The sequence below is a fragment of the Ahaetulla prasina genome, chromosome 1 (assembly GCF_028640845.1).
Source record: "Ahaetulla prasina isolate Xishuangbanna chromosome 1, ASM2864084v1, whole genome shotgun sequence".
Lineage (NCBI taxonomy): Eukaryota > Metazoa > Chordata > Lepidosauria > Squamata > Colubridae > Ahaetulla > Ahaetulla prasina.
Window position 1 is genome coordinate 189,017,309 of NC_080539.1, and position 22,093 is coordinate 189,039,401.

Sequence of the window (22,093 nt, forward strand, 5' to 3'; positions counted from 1 at the left end):
TAATGTAACATCGTAGGTATTGTTCCAGTACTGAGTTCGAGCGTTCACAGCCGCCATTAGTTTGAGGATGATGGGAGGAGCTTAAGCCTTGGGTGGAGCCTATCAGCCGCAAAAATTCTTTCCAAAACTTAGAAGTGAATTGCACCCCTCGGTCTGAGATTATTCGTTTAGGAACCCCATGGAGTCTGTAGATGTGTTGGACAAAAAGTTTTGCCAACGTTTTTGAAGAAGGAATTTTGGAACATGGGATGAAGTGCACTTGTTTGGAGAACAGGTCAGTAACCACCCAGATTACTGTATTGCCTCCACTTTCAGGTAATTCCACTATAAAATCCATGGATATTTCTTTCCATGGGGCTTCTGGACGGGCTACTGTTTGCAGCAACCCAGGAGGCTTCCCTGGTGGTCTTTTAGCTGATGCACAAACAGGGCAGCTCGCTATATAGGATTCAATGTCTTTTTTAAGACCTGGCCACCAAAACTGTCTTTTCAGGAGGTGTAAGGTTTTGACGAATCCAAAATGGCCAGCCATTTTAGCATCATGACAACGTAGAAGTATGACCTCCCTCAAAGATGCAGGGACATACAACTTTGCTCCTACCCAAGCTAGTCCATCGCGAAGAGTGCACTCATGCGAATGAGCTAAGAACCAGTCATCCTTGTTTAAGGCTTCCCTAAGCGAACTGGTGAGATCGTCTGGTAACGTTGGATCCGTATGAGCTTGGGTACGAGTAATTGCCGGGGCTGCTAACTGTTGCACTGGAAGTATAGGTCATGCTACTTCCTTGTGAGTACTGTTGTACTGAGGTAAACGGGAAAGGGCATCCACGAGGAAGTTCTTTCCCCCAGGAATGTAGCGCAAGGAAAAATTAAAACGGTTAAAGTATTGGGTCCATCAAGCTTGTTTTGGTGATAGCTTTCTGGGAGTTTTTAGGGCTTCTAAGTTTTTATGATCAGTCCATTCTTCAAAAGGGTGTTTGGCCCCCTCCAAGAATTGTCTCCATGTTTGGAGAGCCCAGTGGACTGCAAAAGCCTCCTTTTCCCAGATGGCCCATCTCTGCTCTGTTTCAGTGAGTTTACGAGATGTGTAAGCACATGGTTGTAGCTCACCTTTAGCATTGGTTTGGAGTAAAACTGCTCCGACTGCTACGTCGCTAGCATCTGCTTGCACCTCGAATGGGGAGTCCATGTCAGGGTGCTTGAGGACTGGCTCGGCGGCAAACAATCGCTTCAACTTCTCAAAAGCGGCCTGACACTCCATTGACCACTCCAGTAGTAAGGATGGTTTGGGTTTAATATTTCCTCTTGTTTTGAGGAGATTGGTGATTGGCAGGGCAATGTCAGCAAAAGAGGGAATGAATTGACCATAAAAATTAGCAAATCCCAGAAAGCTCTGTAACTGTTTGCGGGTGTGAGGAGGTGCCCACTCTAGTACTGCTTGGACTTTGGCAGGGTCCATCTCCAATCCATCAGAGGAAATACGGTATCCCAGATAGTCGATTTTTGATTGATGGAATTCACATTTTGACAATTTTGCATAAAGTTCAGCGGCCAGTAATTTTTTAAGTACTGCTCTTACTAGCTTCACATGCTCCTCCATGGTTTCAGTATAGATAAGTATGTCATCAAGATAAACAAGAACCCCTTTAAACAAATGTTCATGGAGAACTTCATTTATTAGCTGCATGAAAACTGCTGGGGCCCCTTGCAACCCAAATGGTAAGACTCGGAATTGAAAGCAACCAAGGGGACAATTGAACGCCGTTTTCCATTCATCCCCTTCTTTTATGCGTACTCTGTAATACGCTTCTCATAAGTCCAGTTTAGTAAAGAACCTTCCTTTGGCCAAGTGGGCGAGCATGTCTTTCATGAGAGGCATGGGGTATACATTTTCCACGCACACACAGTTCAGATTTCTATAGTCAACTATCAAGCTAAAGGTGCCATCTTTCTTTTCCCGGAACATGACTGGGGCTGCAACCCGAGGCCTAGCCGGTTGAATGAATCCTCGTTCTAAATTCTTATCTATGAAGTTCCGTAATTCTCCCAATTCTTTTTGGGTCATGGGGTAGATTTTGGTTTGGGAGTTTCACCCTGGTAGAATGTCTATTGCACAGTCTGTGGGCCTATGGGAGGCAGCACGTCAGAGGCCTTTTCACTAAAAACCTCTCGTAGGTCCCAGTACTCTTTAGAATTTTTCCTCCCCTCTAGGCGCTCAACCATCGCCCCTAGTTTCTCAGGGCAATCAGGATCAGGGTTTTGAAATTATGTTCTTCTTCTTTTGTGCCTTTGTGCGAGTCGCACCCTGTTCTCCAGTTTATTTTAGGGTTCCATTTGAGCCACGAGACCCAGCACGAGAGGTTGGTCCATCCCTGGAGCAACTATGAAGTTTATGATTTCTTTATGGTCATCTCTATGGGTTCTGTCACAAAATGGGCTGGGCCTCCCCCGCTACCGATCCATCTAGTTGGCAAAAGGCTATGGGCCTGCTCAATGTTTTTAGTCTTAGTTCCATTTTCTCCACCACCTCGGGGCTTAAGATACATCGGGTACACCCAGAGTCTAAGAGGGCTAGCATTTCCCCTTGCATTCCTGAGGATGGGACGTGCAGTTGCACTGGAACGGTAAGGGGGCCCCCTTTCCAACTCACCAGGAGATCCTCGTCCAATTCCGAAGATGGCTCGCTGTCATCTGACCCGGTAGGAGTCCCAAATTCCTCCTCGATGGGAGGAGCGTTCTTGCGTCATCTGTTCCCCTCTTTGCGACCTCTCGCGATTTTGGTTCCACCTGCGCCGTTGGTTTTTTTCCACTAGGGGTCGCCTTTGGCGGCAGCTTCGCCCAACAATCAGCGGCTCGGTGGCCTTCTTTTCCACATCTGAAACAGCCCGTGGGTTTCTTCTTCCCACTCTCCACTGCAACAGAATCTTTGGTCGGTTCCTCTGGAACTGAGTTGGGTTTGCCTCAACTACGATCACTTGGCGGTCCTTGGCTAGGTCTATCTCCATTTCTGCTGCCAGGGTGTACCAGCCATGCAGGGTAGTTGGGGATGCTCGGGCTCTACACAATTTATATAGATCGCCGTTTAGGCCGTCTTTGTATAAATCCAAAAGAGCCACTTCCGACCACCCTCTCATGAGAGGTGCCAGATCGCTGAACTCTTGGTTGTAGTCAGTCACTGGTCTCTTCCCTTGTCTGATGGACATCATGCGAATCTTGGCCTTTTGCTCTGCCAAGGGGTCCTCAAATCTCATTCTCAGGGCTGCCATAAAATGGTGGTAGTTCCTCAGGAGAGGGGAATCCTCTTGGTACAAGTCACGTACCAGGAAGCCGCCCTCCACTCAAGACTTGAGTCACGCTTCTCATAAGTCCAGTTTAGTAAAGAACCTTCCTTTGGCCAAGTGGGCGAGCATGTCTTTCATGAGAGGCATGGGGTATACATTTTCCACGCACACACAGTTCAGATTTCTATAGTCAACTATCAAGCTAAAGGTGCCATCTTTCTTTTCCCGGAACATGACTGGGGCTGCAACCCGAGGCCTAGCCGGTTGAATGAATCCTCGTTCTAAATTCTTATCTATGAAGTTCCGTAATTCTCCCAATTCTTTTTGGGTCATGGGGTAAGATTTCGGTTTCGGGAGTTTCACCCCTGGTAGAATGTCTATTGCACAGTCTGTGGGCCTATGGGGAGGCAGCACGTCAGAGGCCTTTTCACTAAAAACCTCTCGTAGGTCCCAGTACTCTTTAGGAATTTTTTCCTCCTCCTCTAGCCGTTCAACCATCGCCCCCAGTTTCTCAGGGCAATCGGGATCAGGGGTTTTTAAAATTATGTTCTTCTTCTTTTGTGCCTTTGTGCGGAGTCGCACCACCCCTGTTCTCCAGTTTATTTTCGGGTTCCATCCCTGGGGCCACTATGAAATTTATGGTCTTCTATGGTCATCTCTATGGGTTCTGTCACAAAATGGGCTGGGCCTCCCCCGCTACCGATCCATCTAGTTGGCAAAAGGCTATGGGCCTGCTCAATGTTTTTAGTCTTAGTTCCATTTTCTCCACCACCTCGGGGCTTAAGATACATCGGGTACACCCAGAGTCTAAGAGGGCTAGCATCTCTCCTTGCATTCCTGAGGATGGGACATGCAGTTGTACTGGAACAGTAAGGGGCCCCCCTTTCCAACTCACCAGGAGATCCTCATCCGATTACGAAGATGGCACGCTGTCATCTGACCCGGTAGGAGTCCCAATTTCCTCCTCGATGGGAGGAGCGTTCTTGGCGTCATCTGCTCCCCTCTTTGCGACCTCTCGCGATTTTGGTTCCACCTGCGCCGTTGGTTTTTTTCCACTAGGGGTCGCCTTTGGCGGCAGCTTCGCCCAACAATCAGCGGCTCGGTGGCCTTCTTTTCCACATCTGAAACAGCCCGTGGGTTTCTTCTTCCCACTCTCCACTGCAACAGAATCTTTGGTCGGTTCCCTCTGGAACTGAGGTTGGGTTTGCCTCCAAATACGATCACTTCGCAGGCGGTCCTTGGCTAGGTCTATCTCCATTTCTGCTGCCAGGGTGTACCAGCCATGCAGGGTAGTGGGGGATGCTCGGGCTCTACACAATTTATATAGATCTCCGTTTAGCCCGTCTTTGTATAAGTCCAAAAGAGCCACTTCCGATCACCCTCTCATGAGAGGTAACTGATCGCTGAACTCTTGGTTGTAGTCGGTCAATGGTCTCCTCCCTTATCTGATGGACCTCATGCGAATCTTGGCCTTTTGCTCTGCCAAGGGGTCCTCAAATCTCATTCTCGAGGCGGCCATAAAATGATGGTAGTTCCTCAGGAGAGGGGAATCCTCTTGGTATAAAGTCACGTACCAGGAAGCCGCCCTACCACTCAAGAGTTGAGTCACGCTTCTTACTCTAGAGGCTTCTGACAGATAATCTTCCCCCCATTCTTGCATGTGGCTATCCACCATAGCCTGGAATAAGCCTAATTCCTTAGGGTCTCCATCAAACTTCCTGGGAATTGGTGGAATTTTAGGTTTTTTTCTTCTGCGAGGCAACATTTGTGCAGTGGGGATCCCCTGACCCGTACCCATATCTGCAGCCCCTGGAGAAGGCAGCTCAGGCTCTCGGTCCTCCTGAAACTCTCTGCTGTATGCTGCTTCCCCGGTGGCCATTGAAACTTCTGTTTCCATATCTTCCTTCTCCCCCCAGGGCGTTTGGGTGGGGTTTTCATACCTTTCACGATATCTCTGTCGCTCTTTCGCCTCACGATAGAGTCTGACGGCTTCTGCAATTTGTAATTGATCCTTAATTTGCTGCTCCTGTTGCCAAGCAGAGTGTTTCTTTTTTTGCTTACGTCTAGTAACTCCGGATTGTAGATCCCCCGGGTCTGGAAAGTTTTTAAAATCCAGTTTGGCCTTCTCTTGTTTTTCCTCTATTTGTAATTTCTCCAGCCACTCTGCAGAAATTTCTGAGTATTTGGGAGGGCCCGATGTGGCTACCAAGTCTGCTCCTGTGTCCTCCAGCTCATCTTCTGAGGTTGGCTTTCTTCCCAGAAAAAAATTCTTATCAACTTCTTTGTGATAGTCTTGGGATGAGATGTCTGCCAGCTGCTCCTCATCAGGTTCGCATTCGTGCTCCGACATCGTTATGGGAAAAAAAAATTTTTTTCACTCCCCTCGGCTGTGATCCGGGATGACTGATTTTGGGTGAGTTCCAGCTTAATGTCAGCCTGCCCCAGATCAGTGTTTGAGAAAATAAAAACCCAACTCCGTCATGTTGAAGAATTTGGTAATTTATATCATACAAGTCTGGATGCAAGGAAAGCAATACTGGAACTGGAAGTAAATCAAAACCCCAGAGTCATATTCTCTCCTGAACCCTCCCCCTACTAGAGGTCATACAGTAATAGTCCAATGTCTTATTTCTCCTCAGCCACGTGTAGTTTTACTTCCGATATTGTCCCTCTGTCAATCTTCTGAATGGAATGTGGAATCAGCAGCTGCCGTTACGTTCACGCACCAAAACAATTCAAACATCTATTTTTAAAAATGGCTTTTCCCGTCTCCCCCACATGCAATGTCAGCCGACGCTGGGAACAGTGAAAACCTCCCCCCTCCTCCATAAAGCATGTAAGACATTCAGTAGAGCAAACTTTTAACAAGGTAATAAAATAGTCAGATAATCTAGTAGGAGAAATACACTAAATTAAAGCGGAGGCTGACACATGAAGACCTGGGGAAAAAAATTGGGAAAGTGATACTGGAGAACTAAAAGAGAAAATGAAATCAATGGATGAGAGGTTTGAGGCCTTCCAGCAACAAATTATGAAGAACGAACAAAAACTATTAGAAATGGAAGACAGGATGGGCAAGGAGGAAAAAAAAGTTGACGAAATGAACGAGAGATTAGTACAGGCTAATAAAGACGTGGAAAATACTGTTATTTGGAGTACAGAACGAGCAACGTTTTACCTGCGCTTTCAGAACGTCAAAGAGGAAAAAAGTGAAGACTTGCCAGATATGATTGCAGACCTATTAGCAAAAGCCTTAGGAATCGGAAAGGATGAAATGGTGAATGAAATGGATGAAACTTATAGAATTCATACTAATTATGCAAAACGCACAACCTCCCTAATGAAGTCCATATCAGATTCATTAAAAAATCAGTGAGGGACGAGATACTTCATAGAATGAGGGATGATCCACTAGAACATAGAGGGAGACAGTTAGTAGTATTAAAACAAGTGCCACGTAGGGTGAGAGAACTAAGGAGGTTGTACCAATTTTTGACGTCCAAACTAATTAGGCACAGTATTAACTTCAGATGGCTGACACTGGAGGGAATCATGGTATCGTGGCAGGAAAAAAGATACAGAATAGACACCATAGACAAAGCAGAGGAATTTTATAGCCAGAACTTTAGCAGTGAAGAACAACTAGAAGAAAGAGAAGCAAGAGTAGAAGGTGAGACTAGAATGCAAAATACGGAAATGAGAGAGCTACTAAATAGGGAGAAGGAAAATGGAAGAGGAGAAAGAGCAGATGACAGTAATCACGATGAAAGCAGACCCAAAGAGATTAGATCAACAAGGATTACAAGACCTAAATATAAGTAGTCACTCGCAAGAAGAAATATTGGCTATATCTTTAAATGTGAATGGATTAAATTCCCCCCCCCAAAGGAAATTTTTTTTAGCAGACTCTATAAGATGAAATTGGATATAATAATTTTGCAAGAGGTACATATAAAGAAGCAGCACCAACATTTATTAGTTCAGCCTAAGTTAGGAAAGATGTTTGCAGCATTATCACATTAGAAGAAAGGGGGAGTAGCAATGTATTTCAAACAGGAAATCCTGACAAGACAAATTTATGAGGATGATGAAGGCAGGATATTGATAGTAGAAGCAATTTTGAACTGTAAGAAATAGTCTTAGTGGGAATCTAGGCTCCAAATGAATCTAGGCTCCAAATGAAAAACAAAATCAATTTTACAAGAAGCTACAAACGATTATTGGAAAGATGGAATATGATAACATTTGCATTGGGGGATTTTTTTTTTGCAAAAAGTTTTTTATTTTTTATAAGCATAATAATAAAAAAATCATTGTGAACAGATTATGAGTCAGGTATATCCTTAAACATATTGCAAATTTCACCCCCACTGTATTCTATACAATATATTTTCTTCTCCTTAAAATTAATTCTTCTTTGCACATATCTAATAAAAAAATTCTATTCCATCCCATTTTGAAATCAATATTTAAATGAAGTCTAGTCCCCGTATTTTAATTCCCCAAAGCATCATTAATAATTCTTCAACTTCTTGAATTTTGCAAATCTGAACATATTTCTATATTACTTTTAATCAGAGGTCAGACTGTCTAAAAACCCTTTCTTGAAGCTGCCCAGCGATCACATAGACATTTCCATCTTACTTAGGAATAGTTCTGAACTCATAAAGACTACACCTTCTTGTCATCTTCCTCTGCCTCTAAATAACATATGCTTAAAAAGTTTCCATATAATCAATTCTCAATAAAAAAAAACAAAAAAATTAAAATAAAAGGGGGTAAGTATTTCTTATTTCTCCCAGTAATTTTCTTCATTGAATTCAACTGTACCCTTGGAGGTTTTTATCACTAATCATTTTAATTCCCTTACAGTCTTAAAAGCAAAAAGATAACCATTTTCCTCTAGATAAAGTCTTTAAAAACTCATTTCCCTCTTTCCCCATTTTGTTCTATAATCACACCAACATATCCATCTTCTTGGGAATATCTATCTATCTATCTATCTATCTATCTATCTATCTATCTATCTATCTATCTATCTATCTATCTATCTATCATATTTCTATACCACCTTTCTCCCGAAGGACTCAGGGCGATTTACAGCCATATTAAAACCATTTCTACAAACATTAAAATAAGATAAAATAAAATATTTAAATTTGGCTGACACTATAAAACCCATCTAAAACTCCCAATTAAAACTCCCAATTAAAACTATCAGGCCAGTCCTGCTCAATGAAACAGCCATGTTTTCAGCTCGTGTCGAAAAGTCCGGAGATCGGGGAGTTGGCGCATGCCTGATGGTAGTTCGTTCCAGAGGTTTGGAGCCCCCACAGAGAAGGCCCTCCCCCTGGGTGTCGCCAGCCGGCATTGTCTAGCCGACGGCACCCGGAGGAGGCCCACCCTATGGGAGCGCACTGGTCGCTGGGAGGCCGTCGGTTGCAGTAGGCGGTCCCATTAGTAACCAGATCCCATGCCATGAAGCGCTTTGAAGATGGTGACCAGTACCTTGAATTGTACCCAGAAGATCACCGGAAGCCAGTGCAGCCTACGCAGGAGTGGTGTTATATGGGAGCCTCGATCTGCTCCCTCTATCACCCGCGCGGCCGCATTCTGGACCAGCTGAAGCCTCCGGGTGCTCTTCAAGGGAAGCCCCATGTAGAGAGCGTTACAGTAGTCCAGACGGGAGGTGACAAGGGCATGGGTGACCGTGCATAGGGCATCCCGGTCTAAGAAGGGACGCAACTGGTGTATGAGGCGGACCTGATAGAAAGCTCCTCTGGCGACACCCATCGTTTGTTCTTCCAATGACAGCCGTGCATCCAGAAGAATGCCCAGATTGCGGGCCTTCGCCGTGGGGGCCAGTGACTCGCCTCCCACAGTCAGCGATGGAATCAGCTGATTATACCAGGATGCCGGCATCCATAGCCACTCGGTCTTGGACGGGTTGAGCCGGAGCCTGTTTCTCCCCATCCAGACCTGCACGGCCTCCAGACACCAGGACATCACTTTGACGGCTTCGTTGGGGTGATTTGGGGTGGAAATGTACAGCTGCATATCATCAGCATACAGGTGACACTGCACCCCAAAACCACGGATGATCTCGCCCAGCGGCTTCATATAGATGTTGAACAAGAGGGGCGAGGGGACCGACCCCTGCGGCACCCCACATAGGAGGTGCCTCACGGTCAACCTCTGCCTCCCCGCCAACACCGTCTGCGACCGGCCCGAGAGGAAGAAGGAGAACCACCGAAAAACAGTGCCTCCCACCCCTAACCCCTCAAGCCACTGCAGCAGGATACCATGGTCGATGGTATCAAAAGCCGTCGAGAGGTCTAATAGGACCAAGGCAGAGGAGCAACCCCTGTCCCGGGCCCTCCAGAGATCATCAAGCAACGCGACCAAAGCCGTCTCTGTGCTGTACCCAGGTCGGAAACCGGACTGGAACGGGTCCAGATAGACGGTTTCATCCAGGTACAGAGGGAGTTGGTAAGCAACCACACTCTCAACAACCTTCGCCACAAAGCGAAGGTTGGAGACCGGACGGTAGTTCGCTAAAACAGCCGGATCCAGGGAAGGCTTCTTGAGGAGGGGTCTCACCACCGCCTCTTTCAAGGCAGTCGGAAAGACACCCTCTCTCAAAGAAGCATTAATAATTCCCTGAAGCCAGCCTCGTGTAACTTCCTGTGTGGCCAGTACCATCCAGGAGGGACACGGATCCAGTAAACATGTGATTGCCCTCAACCTCCTCAGCATCCTGTCCATGTCCTTGGGAGCCACAGGGTCAAACTCCTCCCAGCTGGCAACCTCAAGACCTGCCACCGTCGACCCGTCTGAATCTATCCAGGCTGTGTCCAGCCCTTCCCAAATCTGAGTGATTTTATCATGCAGATACTGTCCAAAGTCCTCAGCACGACCTTGCAAGGGGTCCTCCCTAGCCTCCTGGGCGAGAAGGGAGCGGGTCACCCTAAACAAGGCGGCTGGGCGATTATCTGCCGATGCAATATGAGTGGCAAAATACTCCCGTTTCGCTGCCCTTATCACCACTAGATAGGTCTGAATATGAGACCTTACTAGTGTTCGATCAGAGTTGGAACGGCTGGCTCTCCAGACACTCTCTAGGCGTCTTTTCCGGCGCTTCATCTCTCTCAGCTCCTTGGAGAACCAAGGAGGCGGTCGAGAACAGCGCTGGGTCAGAGGCCGCAAAGGCACAACACGGTCTAAGGCCCCTGCCGCCGCCCTTTCCCAGGCAGTGACAAGTTCCTCAGCCGAGTCGTGGGCCAGGGCCTCAGGAATAGGTCCAAGCTCCATCAGGAACCTCTCCGGGTCCATCAGGCACCTGGGACAGAACCAACGTATTGGTTCCGACTCCCTGCGATGGGGGTAGGCGGTTCGAAGGTCCAGTCGAAGAAGAGAGTGATCCGACCATGACAAGGGTTGGACGACTAAATCCCTTTCAACCAAATCACTCAGCCACTGTCCAGAGACAAAAATTAAGTCCAGCGTGTTTCCTCCGATGCGAGTGGGGCCCTCAACTAATTGGATCAGGTCCAAGGCCGTCATGGAGGCCCTGGATTCCTGAGCCGCTGTTGATGCGTTGCCAAGCAAAGGCAGGTTGAAATCCCCCATAACAATAAGTCTGGGGGTATCAACCGCCAGCCCGGCTATCACCTCCAGCAGTTCAGGCAGGGCCGCTGTCACGCTGCAAGGAGCCAGGTACGTGATCAGCAGGCCCACCTGTATCCCCCGACCCCACTTCACAAAGAGGGATTCACAGCCGGCTATCTGTGGTACAGTGGTCTCCCTCGGCCGCAGACCTTCGTTTATAACAACTGCCCCCCCCCACCCCTACCCTGGGTCCTCGGCTGATGGACCTGGTGGGCACATTTCTAGTCCTGAATAGTCCTGAAATCACAAAGACTATACAATTCTTGCATTCTTCCTCTGTCTCTAGAAATCATTAATCACAAATAACAAAATAACCATTTTGAATTACAATTAAGTTTCTTCTTATTCTTGAATATTTTAGATCCAGAGTCTTTTATTCCATAATTGTTACTTATATTCTTGCCTGAATAACAAAATTCTCTACTTAGTTCTTTAGTCTAAGGGCAGCCATGCGATCTGTCATGTGATCACACCAACATATCCATCTTCGTGGGAATAGTCATAATAATATAATATTCTACTCTTACTTTCTTCCTCTGCCTCTAGATGTCACTCTTTGATACAATTGCAAACCGCAAATAATTAAGTAGCCATTTTAGGTGACAATTAAGTGTCTTCTTATTCTTAGATGTTTTAGATCATAAAAATCAATTTTCTAGTCCAAAATTTTTTCTTAGCTGTGTCTTAAAATCACATTAGAGTTATCTTAGGCTCACAAAGACAATTTCTTTCTTTCATTTTTCCTCTGTCTTTAAATATCCTTTTTGAATCACAGTCGCAATTAACAGTGTCCATTCTATTTCTTTTGTAATAAACCACACCTTCCCTTTGTCTCCGCTTGTTTTTCTTTTTCAGAATCTTATAATAATTTTTAAATTTCTTCTAATCCCAAATTGCAGAGGGTAGAGGGATTTGAGGTGTTCCGTTAAAGCCAATACATTCCCTTTAACTTCTTTTTCTTATTTCTTTTATATCCTAAATAGTCCATCAAGACTTCCAGGGATCTCAAAACAATTGCTTAATTAGAAAGTATTTGTTTTCCTTTCTTATTTAAGTAGGGCTCTTAACTTCGGCTCTCTTATCAGAATTTGGGTGTTCTTTAAATTAGTTCCTTCCGTTTTCACTTTCCAGTACATTTAGCCGCTAATTCAATGCTTTTTCAAAACTTGTGCCAATTTTAAAATAAAGTTTCAGTGAGCTGGTGACAACTCACCCGACTTCAATAATCCGTTTCTATTTGTGCTTCATCCTCCTGCCCAATATTGTGACTTTGTAGCAGCTGATGGCGGCTGCATTTCCTCCTGCTGCTGGGTTGGGGGAAAAGGACCAGAGCTGCAGGGAGTTTGCAATCTCCCCGTTCGCTCCGGCGGCTCCCCCATTCTTTGCTGCTCCTTCAGAGCAGCTATGGTCTAGAACGGACCCCCATATTGGGGGGGATTTCAGTGCACACCCCGGAGCTGTCGGGGTATGCGACCGTCTCATTTGTGACATTGGCCACGCCCCCAGGGATTTTAATGAAATAGGACTATAAAAGTGACAAGATAAGAAAAGGAACTAGGAAAACATTATCTAATAACTTTCTCAAAATGGCAGAAAAAATGAACATTCTGGACAGTTGGAGGGAAATATAGGGAAGAAGCAATTTACATTCTATTCAGGTCGTCAAGGATAGACATGGTCTGGATGTCAAAGGAATTAAATTTGGAAGTAGAAGAAATTGTATATCCTAGCCATGGCATACAAAGAAAATCAATACAAGATGTTTTATAGGTGGCATCTCCCACCCACAAGACTGGCCAAAATATGCAAAAATAGCTCACCGAAATGTTGGAAATGTACAGCAACACTAGGCATCTATTACCATATATGGTGGGGATGCCATAGCCAAAGATTTTTGGCTCCAAATAAAACAGTGGCTAGAAGAGATTTAAACCAGATGATAGTTATGATGCAAGAACTCTTTCTTCTGGGTATAGTAAGGGATAATTACAAAAAGAAGAATGTGTACCTTATGGTACACATATTAACCACAGTGAGGTTGATATTCGCACAAAATTGGAAATGCAGAGAGAACCCACAGGAGGCAGAAATAATCAATAAAATATTGACCTGTGCGGAAATGGACATGTTGACAATGGAGCTCAAAGATAAAGATGAATCGGAAATCTCTGAAACCTGGAGAATGTTTTATAAATGGCTAGAGAAAAGGAGGAATGTAGGGATAGAGAATTAGAAACAAAGTGAAAAGTAGGGGAAAAATAAATAAAATATAAGAAATAGTAGAAAGGAGTAGATAGGATTCGAATAGATATAAAGGAAATAGGTATGTTGTCAAGGTTCCAGAAAAACCTCTTCTGCATAAAAAAAACTCAGAAGCCATTGTCTTTCAGAGTTCTTTACTAGCATGAGGAAACTGGCACACGATGAGTGAAATTCCAAAACTGAACTTCCGGATTCTTTTCCCAGTTATACAAACCCCAAGAGTCCCAGCCCCCTAACCCCTTTGCTGGTCACATGGTCCCACGTTCTCCCAGTTCATTCGAATATCTTCTTGCCACTCCTCCTGCAGATGTGAACACAATCTGACCTTGACCGCTTGAAGAATGTTACCATACCCCTCAACCCCCCTTCTTCCCCTCAGGGGAAAAATGTGGCAGCGTCTGGAACCCTAAAGTCTATTATGGTTTCCAGGCCTGACATATGTAATTGGAGGATGATTGAATGTACAAAAATGTATATACGGAATAAGCATGATGCTATATTGTAAGCTACACAAAAGAAAAAGTGTTAGAAAAGTGTATACCAGACTAGTCGCACCATGTCTAATGTTTTTAAATTGTATATTTAATAGAACTTTAAAAAAATGCTTGGTGGAAGCAAGGGCATCTGGCCGGTGCTGGCAAACTCTTCTACCCACAAAAACCTCATCTTTGACCGCTGACACCAAAAGGCAGAGCAAGAGCTTCCAGGAACAAGTCTGGGAGTATGGAATACCCTTCTTCCCTTGCCCCACCTTTCCCCAACTGCCACACTCCTAAATTACAGCAAAAGTGAGGGGCAGGAAGCCCTGTCATGGCCAAGTGTCAGCCACACGCCTAGTCATCCATGCAGGTAGGCTGCGGTAAAGGCAGGCAAGTGGGCTGAGCTGTATGGAAGACAGCTAAGGGAAAAAGACTCACCAGGCAGAGATCAGCTGGGCTGTGGTCGATGCAAGCGAGGGAACCAGAGAGCAGCAGCAGCTATGCCACAGGTGGGCAGGGTGAGATAAGTAGTGAGAGCAGGCAGGACCAGCCAGCAATTTAACACCTGGTTCGGCCGAAGTGGTGCGCACTGGTTGAATCCACCACTGCTGCTATCCCTAGTCCTTCTTTTCACTAGACTAGATATTTCTGCAATCGTTCTTCATGTGTTTTAGCCTCCAGCCCCCCTAATAATCTTCACTGCTGTTCTCTGCACTCTTTCCAGAGTCTCAACATCTTTTTTATATTGTGGCAACTGTCGTGTCCCACTCCTCCTCTGACGGCTGGGTTGGGGAAGTCCGTATCAAGTGTGCCTCTGCAGCTCTGCCAAAGTCCTATCAGAGTCCTCACGGCAGGCAGGAATCCAAGGTGTGACTTCAGCAATCCAGATTAGACTTTGCTTGACTCAGAGAATGCCAGAAAGCAGATCCTTTATATAGGCCATGGGGTGTGGCTCCATGACTCAGCACTTATCCAGGCCTGCCCCTCCCTTCCTTTTGCTGACATCGCCTCTCCATTCTCCGGAAGCGTGGATCTATCCATTGCATTGTTTCGTCTCCAGCTGTTGGTAATCCCAGCTCGTGGCTGGCTTCAGGCGCACATGCTATCGGAGGGAGGTTTGTTTGCTCGGTTTATCCGGGCATGGTGCCAGGGCTGGGGGCTGGAGGCATGCCAGGACATTCTTCTGTATTATCAGTCTCTGGCTGAGATAGAAGGAGATGAGAGGGGCCCGGCTGGGGGGGGGGCGAGCGAGGCACAACAGCAACCAAAACTGGATGCAGTATTCCAAGTGTGATCTGGATTCTACCCTTTTGTTAATGCAGGTTAGGATTACATTGGCCTTTTTCGTGGCTACAGCAACTGCTATTTCATATTTAAGTGATTGTCCAAGATCTCTCTCACAGTTACTGCTATTGAGCCAGGTTCCACTTATACTATACTTGTACATTTTTTTCTTGTCTAAGTGTAAAACCTTACTTTTCTTTTTTTTTTAATATATTTTTATTGTTTACATGTAAATATATTGAATACAGTGTAATTGTCCGGGCATTACACTTGCCATAACACAAAAGTAAAAACAGAATAACATATATAACATGCGTAGCCATACCCCCTGCACAGGCCTGGGTGACACCAAGAGTGGGTTCCTCTTACCTTCACTACCGGTTCGGAAATGTGAGCGTGTGCTCTGACACGCAGAGTGTTTGCTCAAATCAGGGCGAACCGGTAGAAACCCACCACTGGGTGGCACACTTCTTGCCGGGGAACTGCACTGCCCCAACTGACCAGACAATCTGCGGATCATGAGCCTGTAACTACTCCAGCCCAAGCACCACTGAGTGAGGCATTGCAGCGACATAGAACAAGGCTTTTTCCACATGTGGTCCAATGCGCATGTGAAGGGGGTCTGGCCGCAGCAACCACAGAGCCTGAATGAAGGGGCTGACCATCAATCATTTCCACCAAGACCAGCTGTCAGGGTTCCAAGGAATACCCCCAACGAAATAAAGCTCTGAGGCTTGAGGTTCCTCAAAGTTCCAATTTATTAGAGATGTCATGTTGGCACAGCTGGGAAAACCCGAAACTGAAAGCTCACAGGTTTTGCACACTCAGTTTACAGTTCACAGCCCTGCCCCACACCCACAAGTTCATCACATTGTCCAATCAACTCTTCACACTCAATTGGATACAATCTTCAGGCAGTCTACATCAGACGCAGGCAAAAGTCCTTGAATACGGAATATTGTTATGACTAACCTTCCACCGCTCCAACAACAACCCCCTCCCAACTTCCCCAGCTAAAATATGTGGCAGTTAAGAAGCAAAAAATAAAATTGTCTTCCAAAACTGACACCGGCGGTGACACCTGCTGCTGGGGGATGGACCACTGCATGACAAATACTGAGTCTGTGAAGTTGGCTGTGGCCCCCGAGTCCACCAGGACCTGAATTTCCACCGCTTCCTGAACTGGCACGAATACACTCACTGCTAGCATGAGGTGCTTCACTAAAAGCTGTCTGTGGTGGAGATGGATGGCCCATTGCCCCTTGAGCCTGACCTACCTCTAATAGCCATGCCCGTTTCCCGCCACTGCTTTGGGTGCCTTAGCAGGACACTTAGCCGCCATCTGGCCTTGGCTGCAAAGGCCTTCATGGCGGTGCCAATCCTTTTTGGCTTGGGTCAGGCGAGGCTGTGCAGCCCCCAATTTCACTGGCTCATCAGGCAGCAGTACCGATGGCAGCTCTGCCTTAACGGGTGCAGGTGCTGTTCTGACCTAGGCTCCCTGAGAAAGCTTAAATCACACAGTCCCCAAAAACCCTCTTTTATTTAAACGGCTGTGAATTATGGTCATTCACACCCCATAATAATTCACAAACATTCTGTCATGTCCCACCCCCACTCCGACGAACGAGTCAAGGAAGTCCGTAACAAACTTGACAACAAAGCCTCTGCAGCTTGCCAAGTTCCTTCGAGGTTTATCAGGGCAGGCAGGAGTCCAAGTTGTGACTTCAGCGATAGGGTCCGGTATCAACAAACTAGATAAGACTTTGCTTGACTCAAGGTTGGAATGCCAAAAGCAGGTCCTTTATATAGGCTGTGGGGTGTGGCTCCATGACTTAGCAGTTATCCAGGCCTGCCCCACCCTTCCTTCTGCTGGCGTCGCCTCTCATATCTCCGGAAGTGAGGGTCCACCCACCTTGAATTGTCTTCAGCTGGATCTGCTGTCAGCGTCTGGGAAAGGGAGAGGTCAGAGGGAGTAGGACCGAGTAATTCCAGCACCTGGCTGGCTTCCTGCTCTGAAGGCTGAGCCAAAGGAACACATGCTGTATGAGTGAGGTTTATTGGGCTACTCCTTTCACTCCTGGAATCCTGTCCGGGCATGGGGCCAGGGGGCTGGAGGCATGACAGGCCGTTCATCTTCATTATCAGACTCGGAGTCTGATAAAAGGCTGTTGGAGACGGGAGGGGCCCGGCTGAGGAGAGGAGGGAGGACGAGTCACAACACATTCTGTGACAGTCCGACAGATGTCTGCCACAGTCTTTCAAGCTAATGTTGCTAAGCACCCATCTTTATCTCTAATTGCCAATTAGTTCTGCAAGGCCAAATGGAGCACAGAGTCAAACGGAGCTTCTCAGAGTTTGAACTGACCAGAATGAACAAATTGCTTCCTGCAAAGGCTCATGTCCGTTTGCTCCTCTCTTATGTCTTATGGGGGGGGGGCAATCTTCTCCAAGCCTTACTCCCAAGTCGCCTCTTTTGTCTTAACTGTTCTTGCCTCCTGGCAGCTCTGTCCAGACGCGCATTGGGAACAGGTTCCCCCTGTTCTTTTGCCTTGCTGATGTCAGATTCCAGAGGCTCTGGAGGTAGCTCATAACTACCAGATGGCCCTGGCCCCCTCTCTGCCTCCGACACAGAGCCCTCGTCTGAGCCTTCCCCAGACTCCAGGACTGGCCCACATTCCTCCCCAACTTCCTCACTATCCAAATCTGCTGCCAGCTCTGCTGGCCGCTGGCAGAATACAACAGGCATGGCCTCTGTCTGTCATTGCACTCGTCGTTGCATGGGCTCCTGCAGTGTGCTACGGCATTCAGTGCATGCCAGCTCATCCAGGAGCTCTGATGGAAGACTTTCCTGGAACTGGTCCATAAATGCTGCCTCGTTCCATTGAAGGTCCTGGCAGACCACCAGTCATAGTCACCGAGCAAGCCATGCTCCTGCTGCAACTCTCTCAACTGCCTGTTAAATGTTTGGGCCATAATAGGGTCCTCAAACATGGCCCTTAGCTGATGGCAAAACTCAACATAATTATCCAACAGTGGATTGGACTGGGCCAGCAGGGGCAAAAATGTGCTACTGACAAAAGGCTGATCAAAAACCCCACTTTATCCCAGTGGGGATATTAATTTGCAAGAACTACCAGTGAACTAACATGATATATTTATTTACATATTTACATATTTATTTATATATATATATATATATTTATAGAATAGAATAGAATAGAATAGAATTTTATTGGCCAAGTGTGATTGGACACACAAGGAATTTGTCTTGGTGCATATGCTCTCAGTGTACATAAAAGAAAAGATACGTTCATCAAGGTACAACATTTACAACACAATTGATGATCAATATATCAATATAAATCATAAGGATTGCCAGCAACAAGTTATAGTCATACAGTTATAAGTGGAAAGAGATTGGTGATGGGAACTATGAAACGACTAATAGTAGTGCAGATTCAGTAAATAGTCTGACAGTGTTGAGGGAATGATTTGTTTAGCAGAGTGATGGCCTTCGGGAAAAAACTGTTCTTGTGTCTAGTTGTTCTGGTGTGCAGTGCTCTATAGCTGCTTTGAGGGTAGGAGTTGAAACAGTTTATGTCCAGGATGCGAGGGATCTGCAAATATTTTCACGGCCCTCTTCTTGATTCGTGCAGTATACAGGTCCTCAATGGAAGGCAAGTTGGTAGCAATTATTTTTTCTGCAGTTCTAATTATCCTCTGAAGTCTGTGTTTTTCTTGTTGGGTTGCAGAACCGAACCAGACAGTTATAGAGGTTATGTATATCTTTATTCACTTATTTATCTTATAGACAATAGATATTATCTGTGTATTTAATGACAAATATAGCATTGCAAATTAGTGAATAGAAATTTATAATATAGGTAATAGACAATTTTATTTGACCATTAAGGAAAAAGGAATCTATTTAATAATTAAGGAACCAATTAACTAATTGTATTAAATTTAATTAATTTGGATGTAAAGTTAAAGTTAAAGTAAGCAATATAGAGGAAAGGTAGAGGTTGTTGGTTGTGTGGTGTAATATTGAATGCTAATGATATTAAGAAAATAGAATTGGATATATTGCTAGAAAGACTGCCACATAGGAAATAATTATTGGGGGTATTAATTAATGTGGAAAAGAACTTCGAGGAATTAAGAAAGGATAGAAACTAAAAGTAGCAAAGAGAAGAATAGGAGTGATATATGGTACTGTGGAAACATTTTTAAAAAAATATCAAAATGGCAAGCATGACTACCCAGTGACTAAAATAGTGGGGGGGAAAGCAACCTTGGTAATAGCTTCCCCTCTGAGGACAACGCAGTGGAAACTATGTTGGGAGGCGAGAAATCTGGATCCACTGTGAATTTACAGAGTATGCAGTCAACTCTGATGGCGATACAGGAGACAATGATGAAAATGCAGGAGGTAATGTCCAAAAATCAGGAAGACATTAAGAACGATATGGGACAAGTGAAAGGTGAGATTCGCAAATTAGATGATAAAATTGGTACAATGCAAGAAATGATAGCAAAAAATGAACAAATGATAAAAATGGTAGAGGCTAAAATGGAACAAATGGAAAAAAATTAGATAAAACAGAAAACAGAATGGGGCACTGAACAGAGAGTTAAAAGAGCCATTATAAATTTAGAAATGGAAAAATCAAAGTTCTATCTCTGATTTCAAAATATTGTGGAAAATAAAGAACTTCCTAAATTGATTGCTGAACTCCTAGCGGAACCTCTGCAAAAAAGTAAACAAGAAGTTGAAAATGAAATAGACAAAGCATTCAGAATACACACAAACTATGTGCGCAAACACAAACTCCCGAGAGAGATACATGTCAAGTTTGTGAGAAAGAAAAACAGAGATGACCCTCTGACTTACAAAGGAAAAGAGAATATAACATTAAAATAGATACCGAGAAGAGTAAGGGAGCAATGACGAAACTACCACTTCCTCTCCAACCAACTGCTAAAATACAAAGTCATGTTCAGATGGCTCATCCCAGAGGGGATGTTGATTACTTGGCAAGAAAATAAATTTCAGATTGATTCCCTGGAAAAAGCGCAAGAATTCTACGATCATTATATAAGTGGGGAGGATGAACAAGATAGCAGGGAGGAAGCAGAAAGCAAAAGCCAAGAGGACCAGATATCAGAGGAAAAAATCACAGAACAAGACATAGGAGACCAGAAGGAAACAGAACAACAGGGGAGAGAAGGAGGACTAGAGCACAAACTGAACAAGGAAAGGACCAAAACTTACATACAAATAACAGGATGCAAGACGAAATAAGGATGCTATCACTAAACATCAATGGCATTAATTTACCAGCAAAACATAAACAAACCTTAAAGAGACTTCATAGAGAAAATATAGATATCATCTGCATGCAGGAGATCCATAACAGAGGAAAACACAGTGACTTTTTTAAATGCCCCAAACTAGGGAAACTGCACCTGGCGTTGGCACAGAACAAAAAAAGAGTATATGTAAGAGACTGGTTAAATTTGCGAAAAATATTTAGTGATGAAGAAGGTAGAATTTTGAATTTTGATAACGGAATTTTGATAACGGAAATCACAACAAATTATAAACAAATCCTTTTAGTACAATCTATGCACCAAATACAAAACAAAAAAAAATATCTACAATAAATTACGTAGGAAAATAACTGAATTAGACTGTGAAAATATCTGCATAATAGGTGACTTCAATGCGGTGGTGGACAATAAAAGAAATTATAGGTCTACAAAGAAAAATAAACAGAAAAGATGAGAATTACCGAGTGTGTTTTCTGAAATGGTGCAAGAACTAAATTTAAGAGTTCCATGGAGATAATTAAACCCAGGGAAAAAACAATATACCTTCTTCTCCCACCCTCATAGTTCGTGGTCATGCATAGATATGGCATGGATGAATCCAGAATTGATTAATATTATAGAAGATATAGACATACTGCCAAATACCAGGGCTGACCACGGCTCTTTAATAATAAAATGGAAAGGGCAGGGAAAAAAAAGGAGGTGGACTTTAAACCAAAGAATTGTAAAAGAAAAACTCTACTTCCAATAGAAAAGGAATTGAATTTTTTTTAAAGGAGAACAGAAAAGAACAAACAACATTACAGAACTTATGGGACACTGCTAAGGCTATGCACACAATAGTTTATGTGGCGAGGAGAAATGTGGTCGCGTTGGTGGATGACCTCTGGAGGGCCAGGGACAGGGGGTGTTCCTCTGCCTTGGTCCTACTAGATCTCTCAGCGGCTTTCGATACCATCGATCATGGTATCCTGCTGCGCCGGTTGGAGGGATTGGGAGTGGGAGGCACCGTTTATCGGTGGTTCTCCTCCTATCTCTCCGACCGGTCGCAGACGGTGTTGACAGGGGGGCAGAGGTCGACCACGAGGTGCCTCACTTGTGGGGTGCCTCAGGGGTCGATTCTATTGCCCCTCCTGTTCAACATCTACATGAAGCCGCTGGGCGAGGTCATCAGTGGTTTTGGGGTGAGATATCATCTGTACGCTGACGATACGCAGCTGTACTTTTCCACCCCGGACCACCCCAATGAAGCTGTTGAAGTGCTGTCCCGGTGTTTGGAAGCCGTACGGGTCTGGATGGGGAGAAACAGACTCAAGCTCAATCCCTCCAAGACGGAGTGGCTGTGGATGCCGGCACCCCGGTTCAGTCAGCTGCAGCTGCAGCTGGCTGTGGGGTGCGAGTTATTGGCCCCAACGGAGAGGGTGCGCAACTTGGGTGTCCTCTTGGATGGGCGGCTGTCGTTTGACGACCATTTGGCGGCCGTCTCCAAGAGGGCCTTCCACCAAGTCCGCTTGGTGCGCCAGTTGCGCCCCTTCCTTGACCGGGATGCCTTATGCACGGTCACTCATGCCCTCGTAACTTCTCGCCTGGATTATTGCAATGCTCTCTACATGGGGCTGCCCTTGAAGTGCACCCGGAGGCTGCAGTTAGTCCAGAATGCAGCTGCTCCCATGTAACACCACTCCTGCGCAGTCTGCACTGGCTTCCTGTGGTCTTCCGGGTGCGCTTTAAGATTTTGGTCACCACCTTTAAAGCGCTCCATGGCTTAGGACCCGGGTACTTACG

General features: G+C 45.3%; 1 protein-coding gene across 12 annotated transcripts in view; it reads right to left on the minus strand.

Moving 5' to 3' along the window:
• HDAC4 (histone deacetylase 4) overlaps positions 1–22,093 on the minus strand; it is a 612,734-nt gene that overhangs the window by 11,984 nt on the left and 578,657 nt on the right. The window contains exon 25 of one of the 12 annotated variants that reach the window (XM_058185433.1): positions 18,600–18,799. The exons of the other annotated variants lie outside the window; for them this stretch is intronic. Coding sequence (XP_058041416.1) covers positions 18,767–18,799 — 33 coding nt within the window. The 3' untranslated portion in view covers positions 18,600–18,766. Of the gene's footprint in view, positions 1–18,599; positions 18,800–22,093 lie in introns of those variants that run through there. 12 annotated transcript variants of the gene reach the window in all.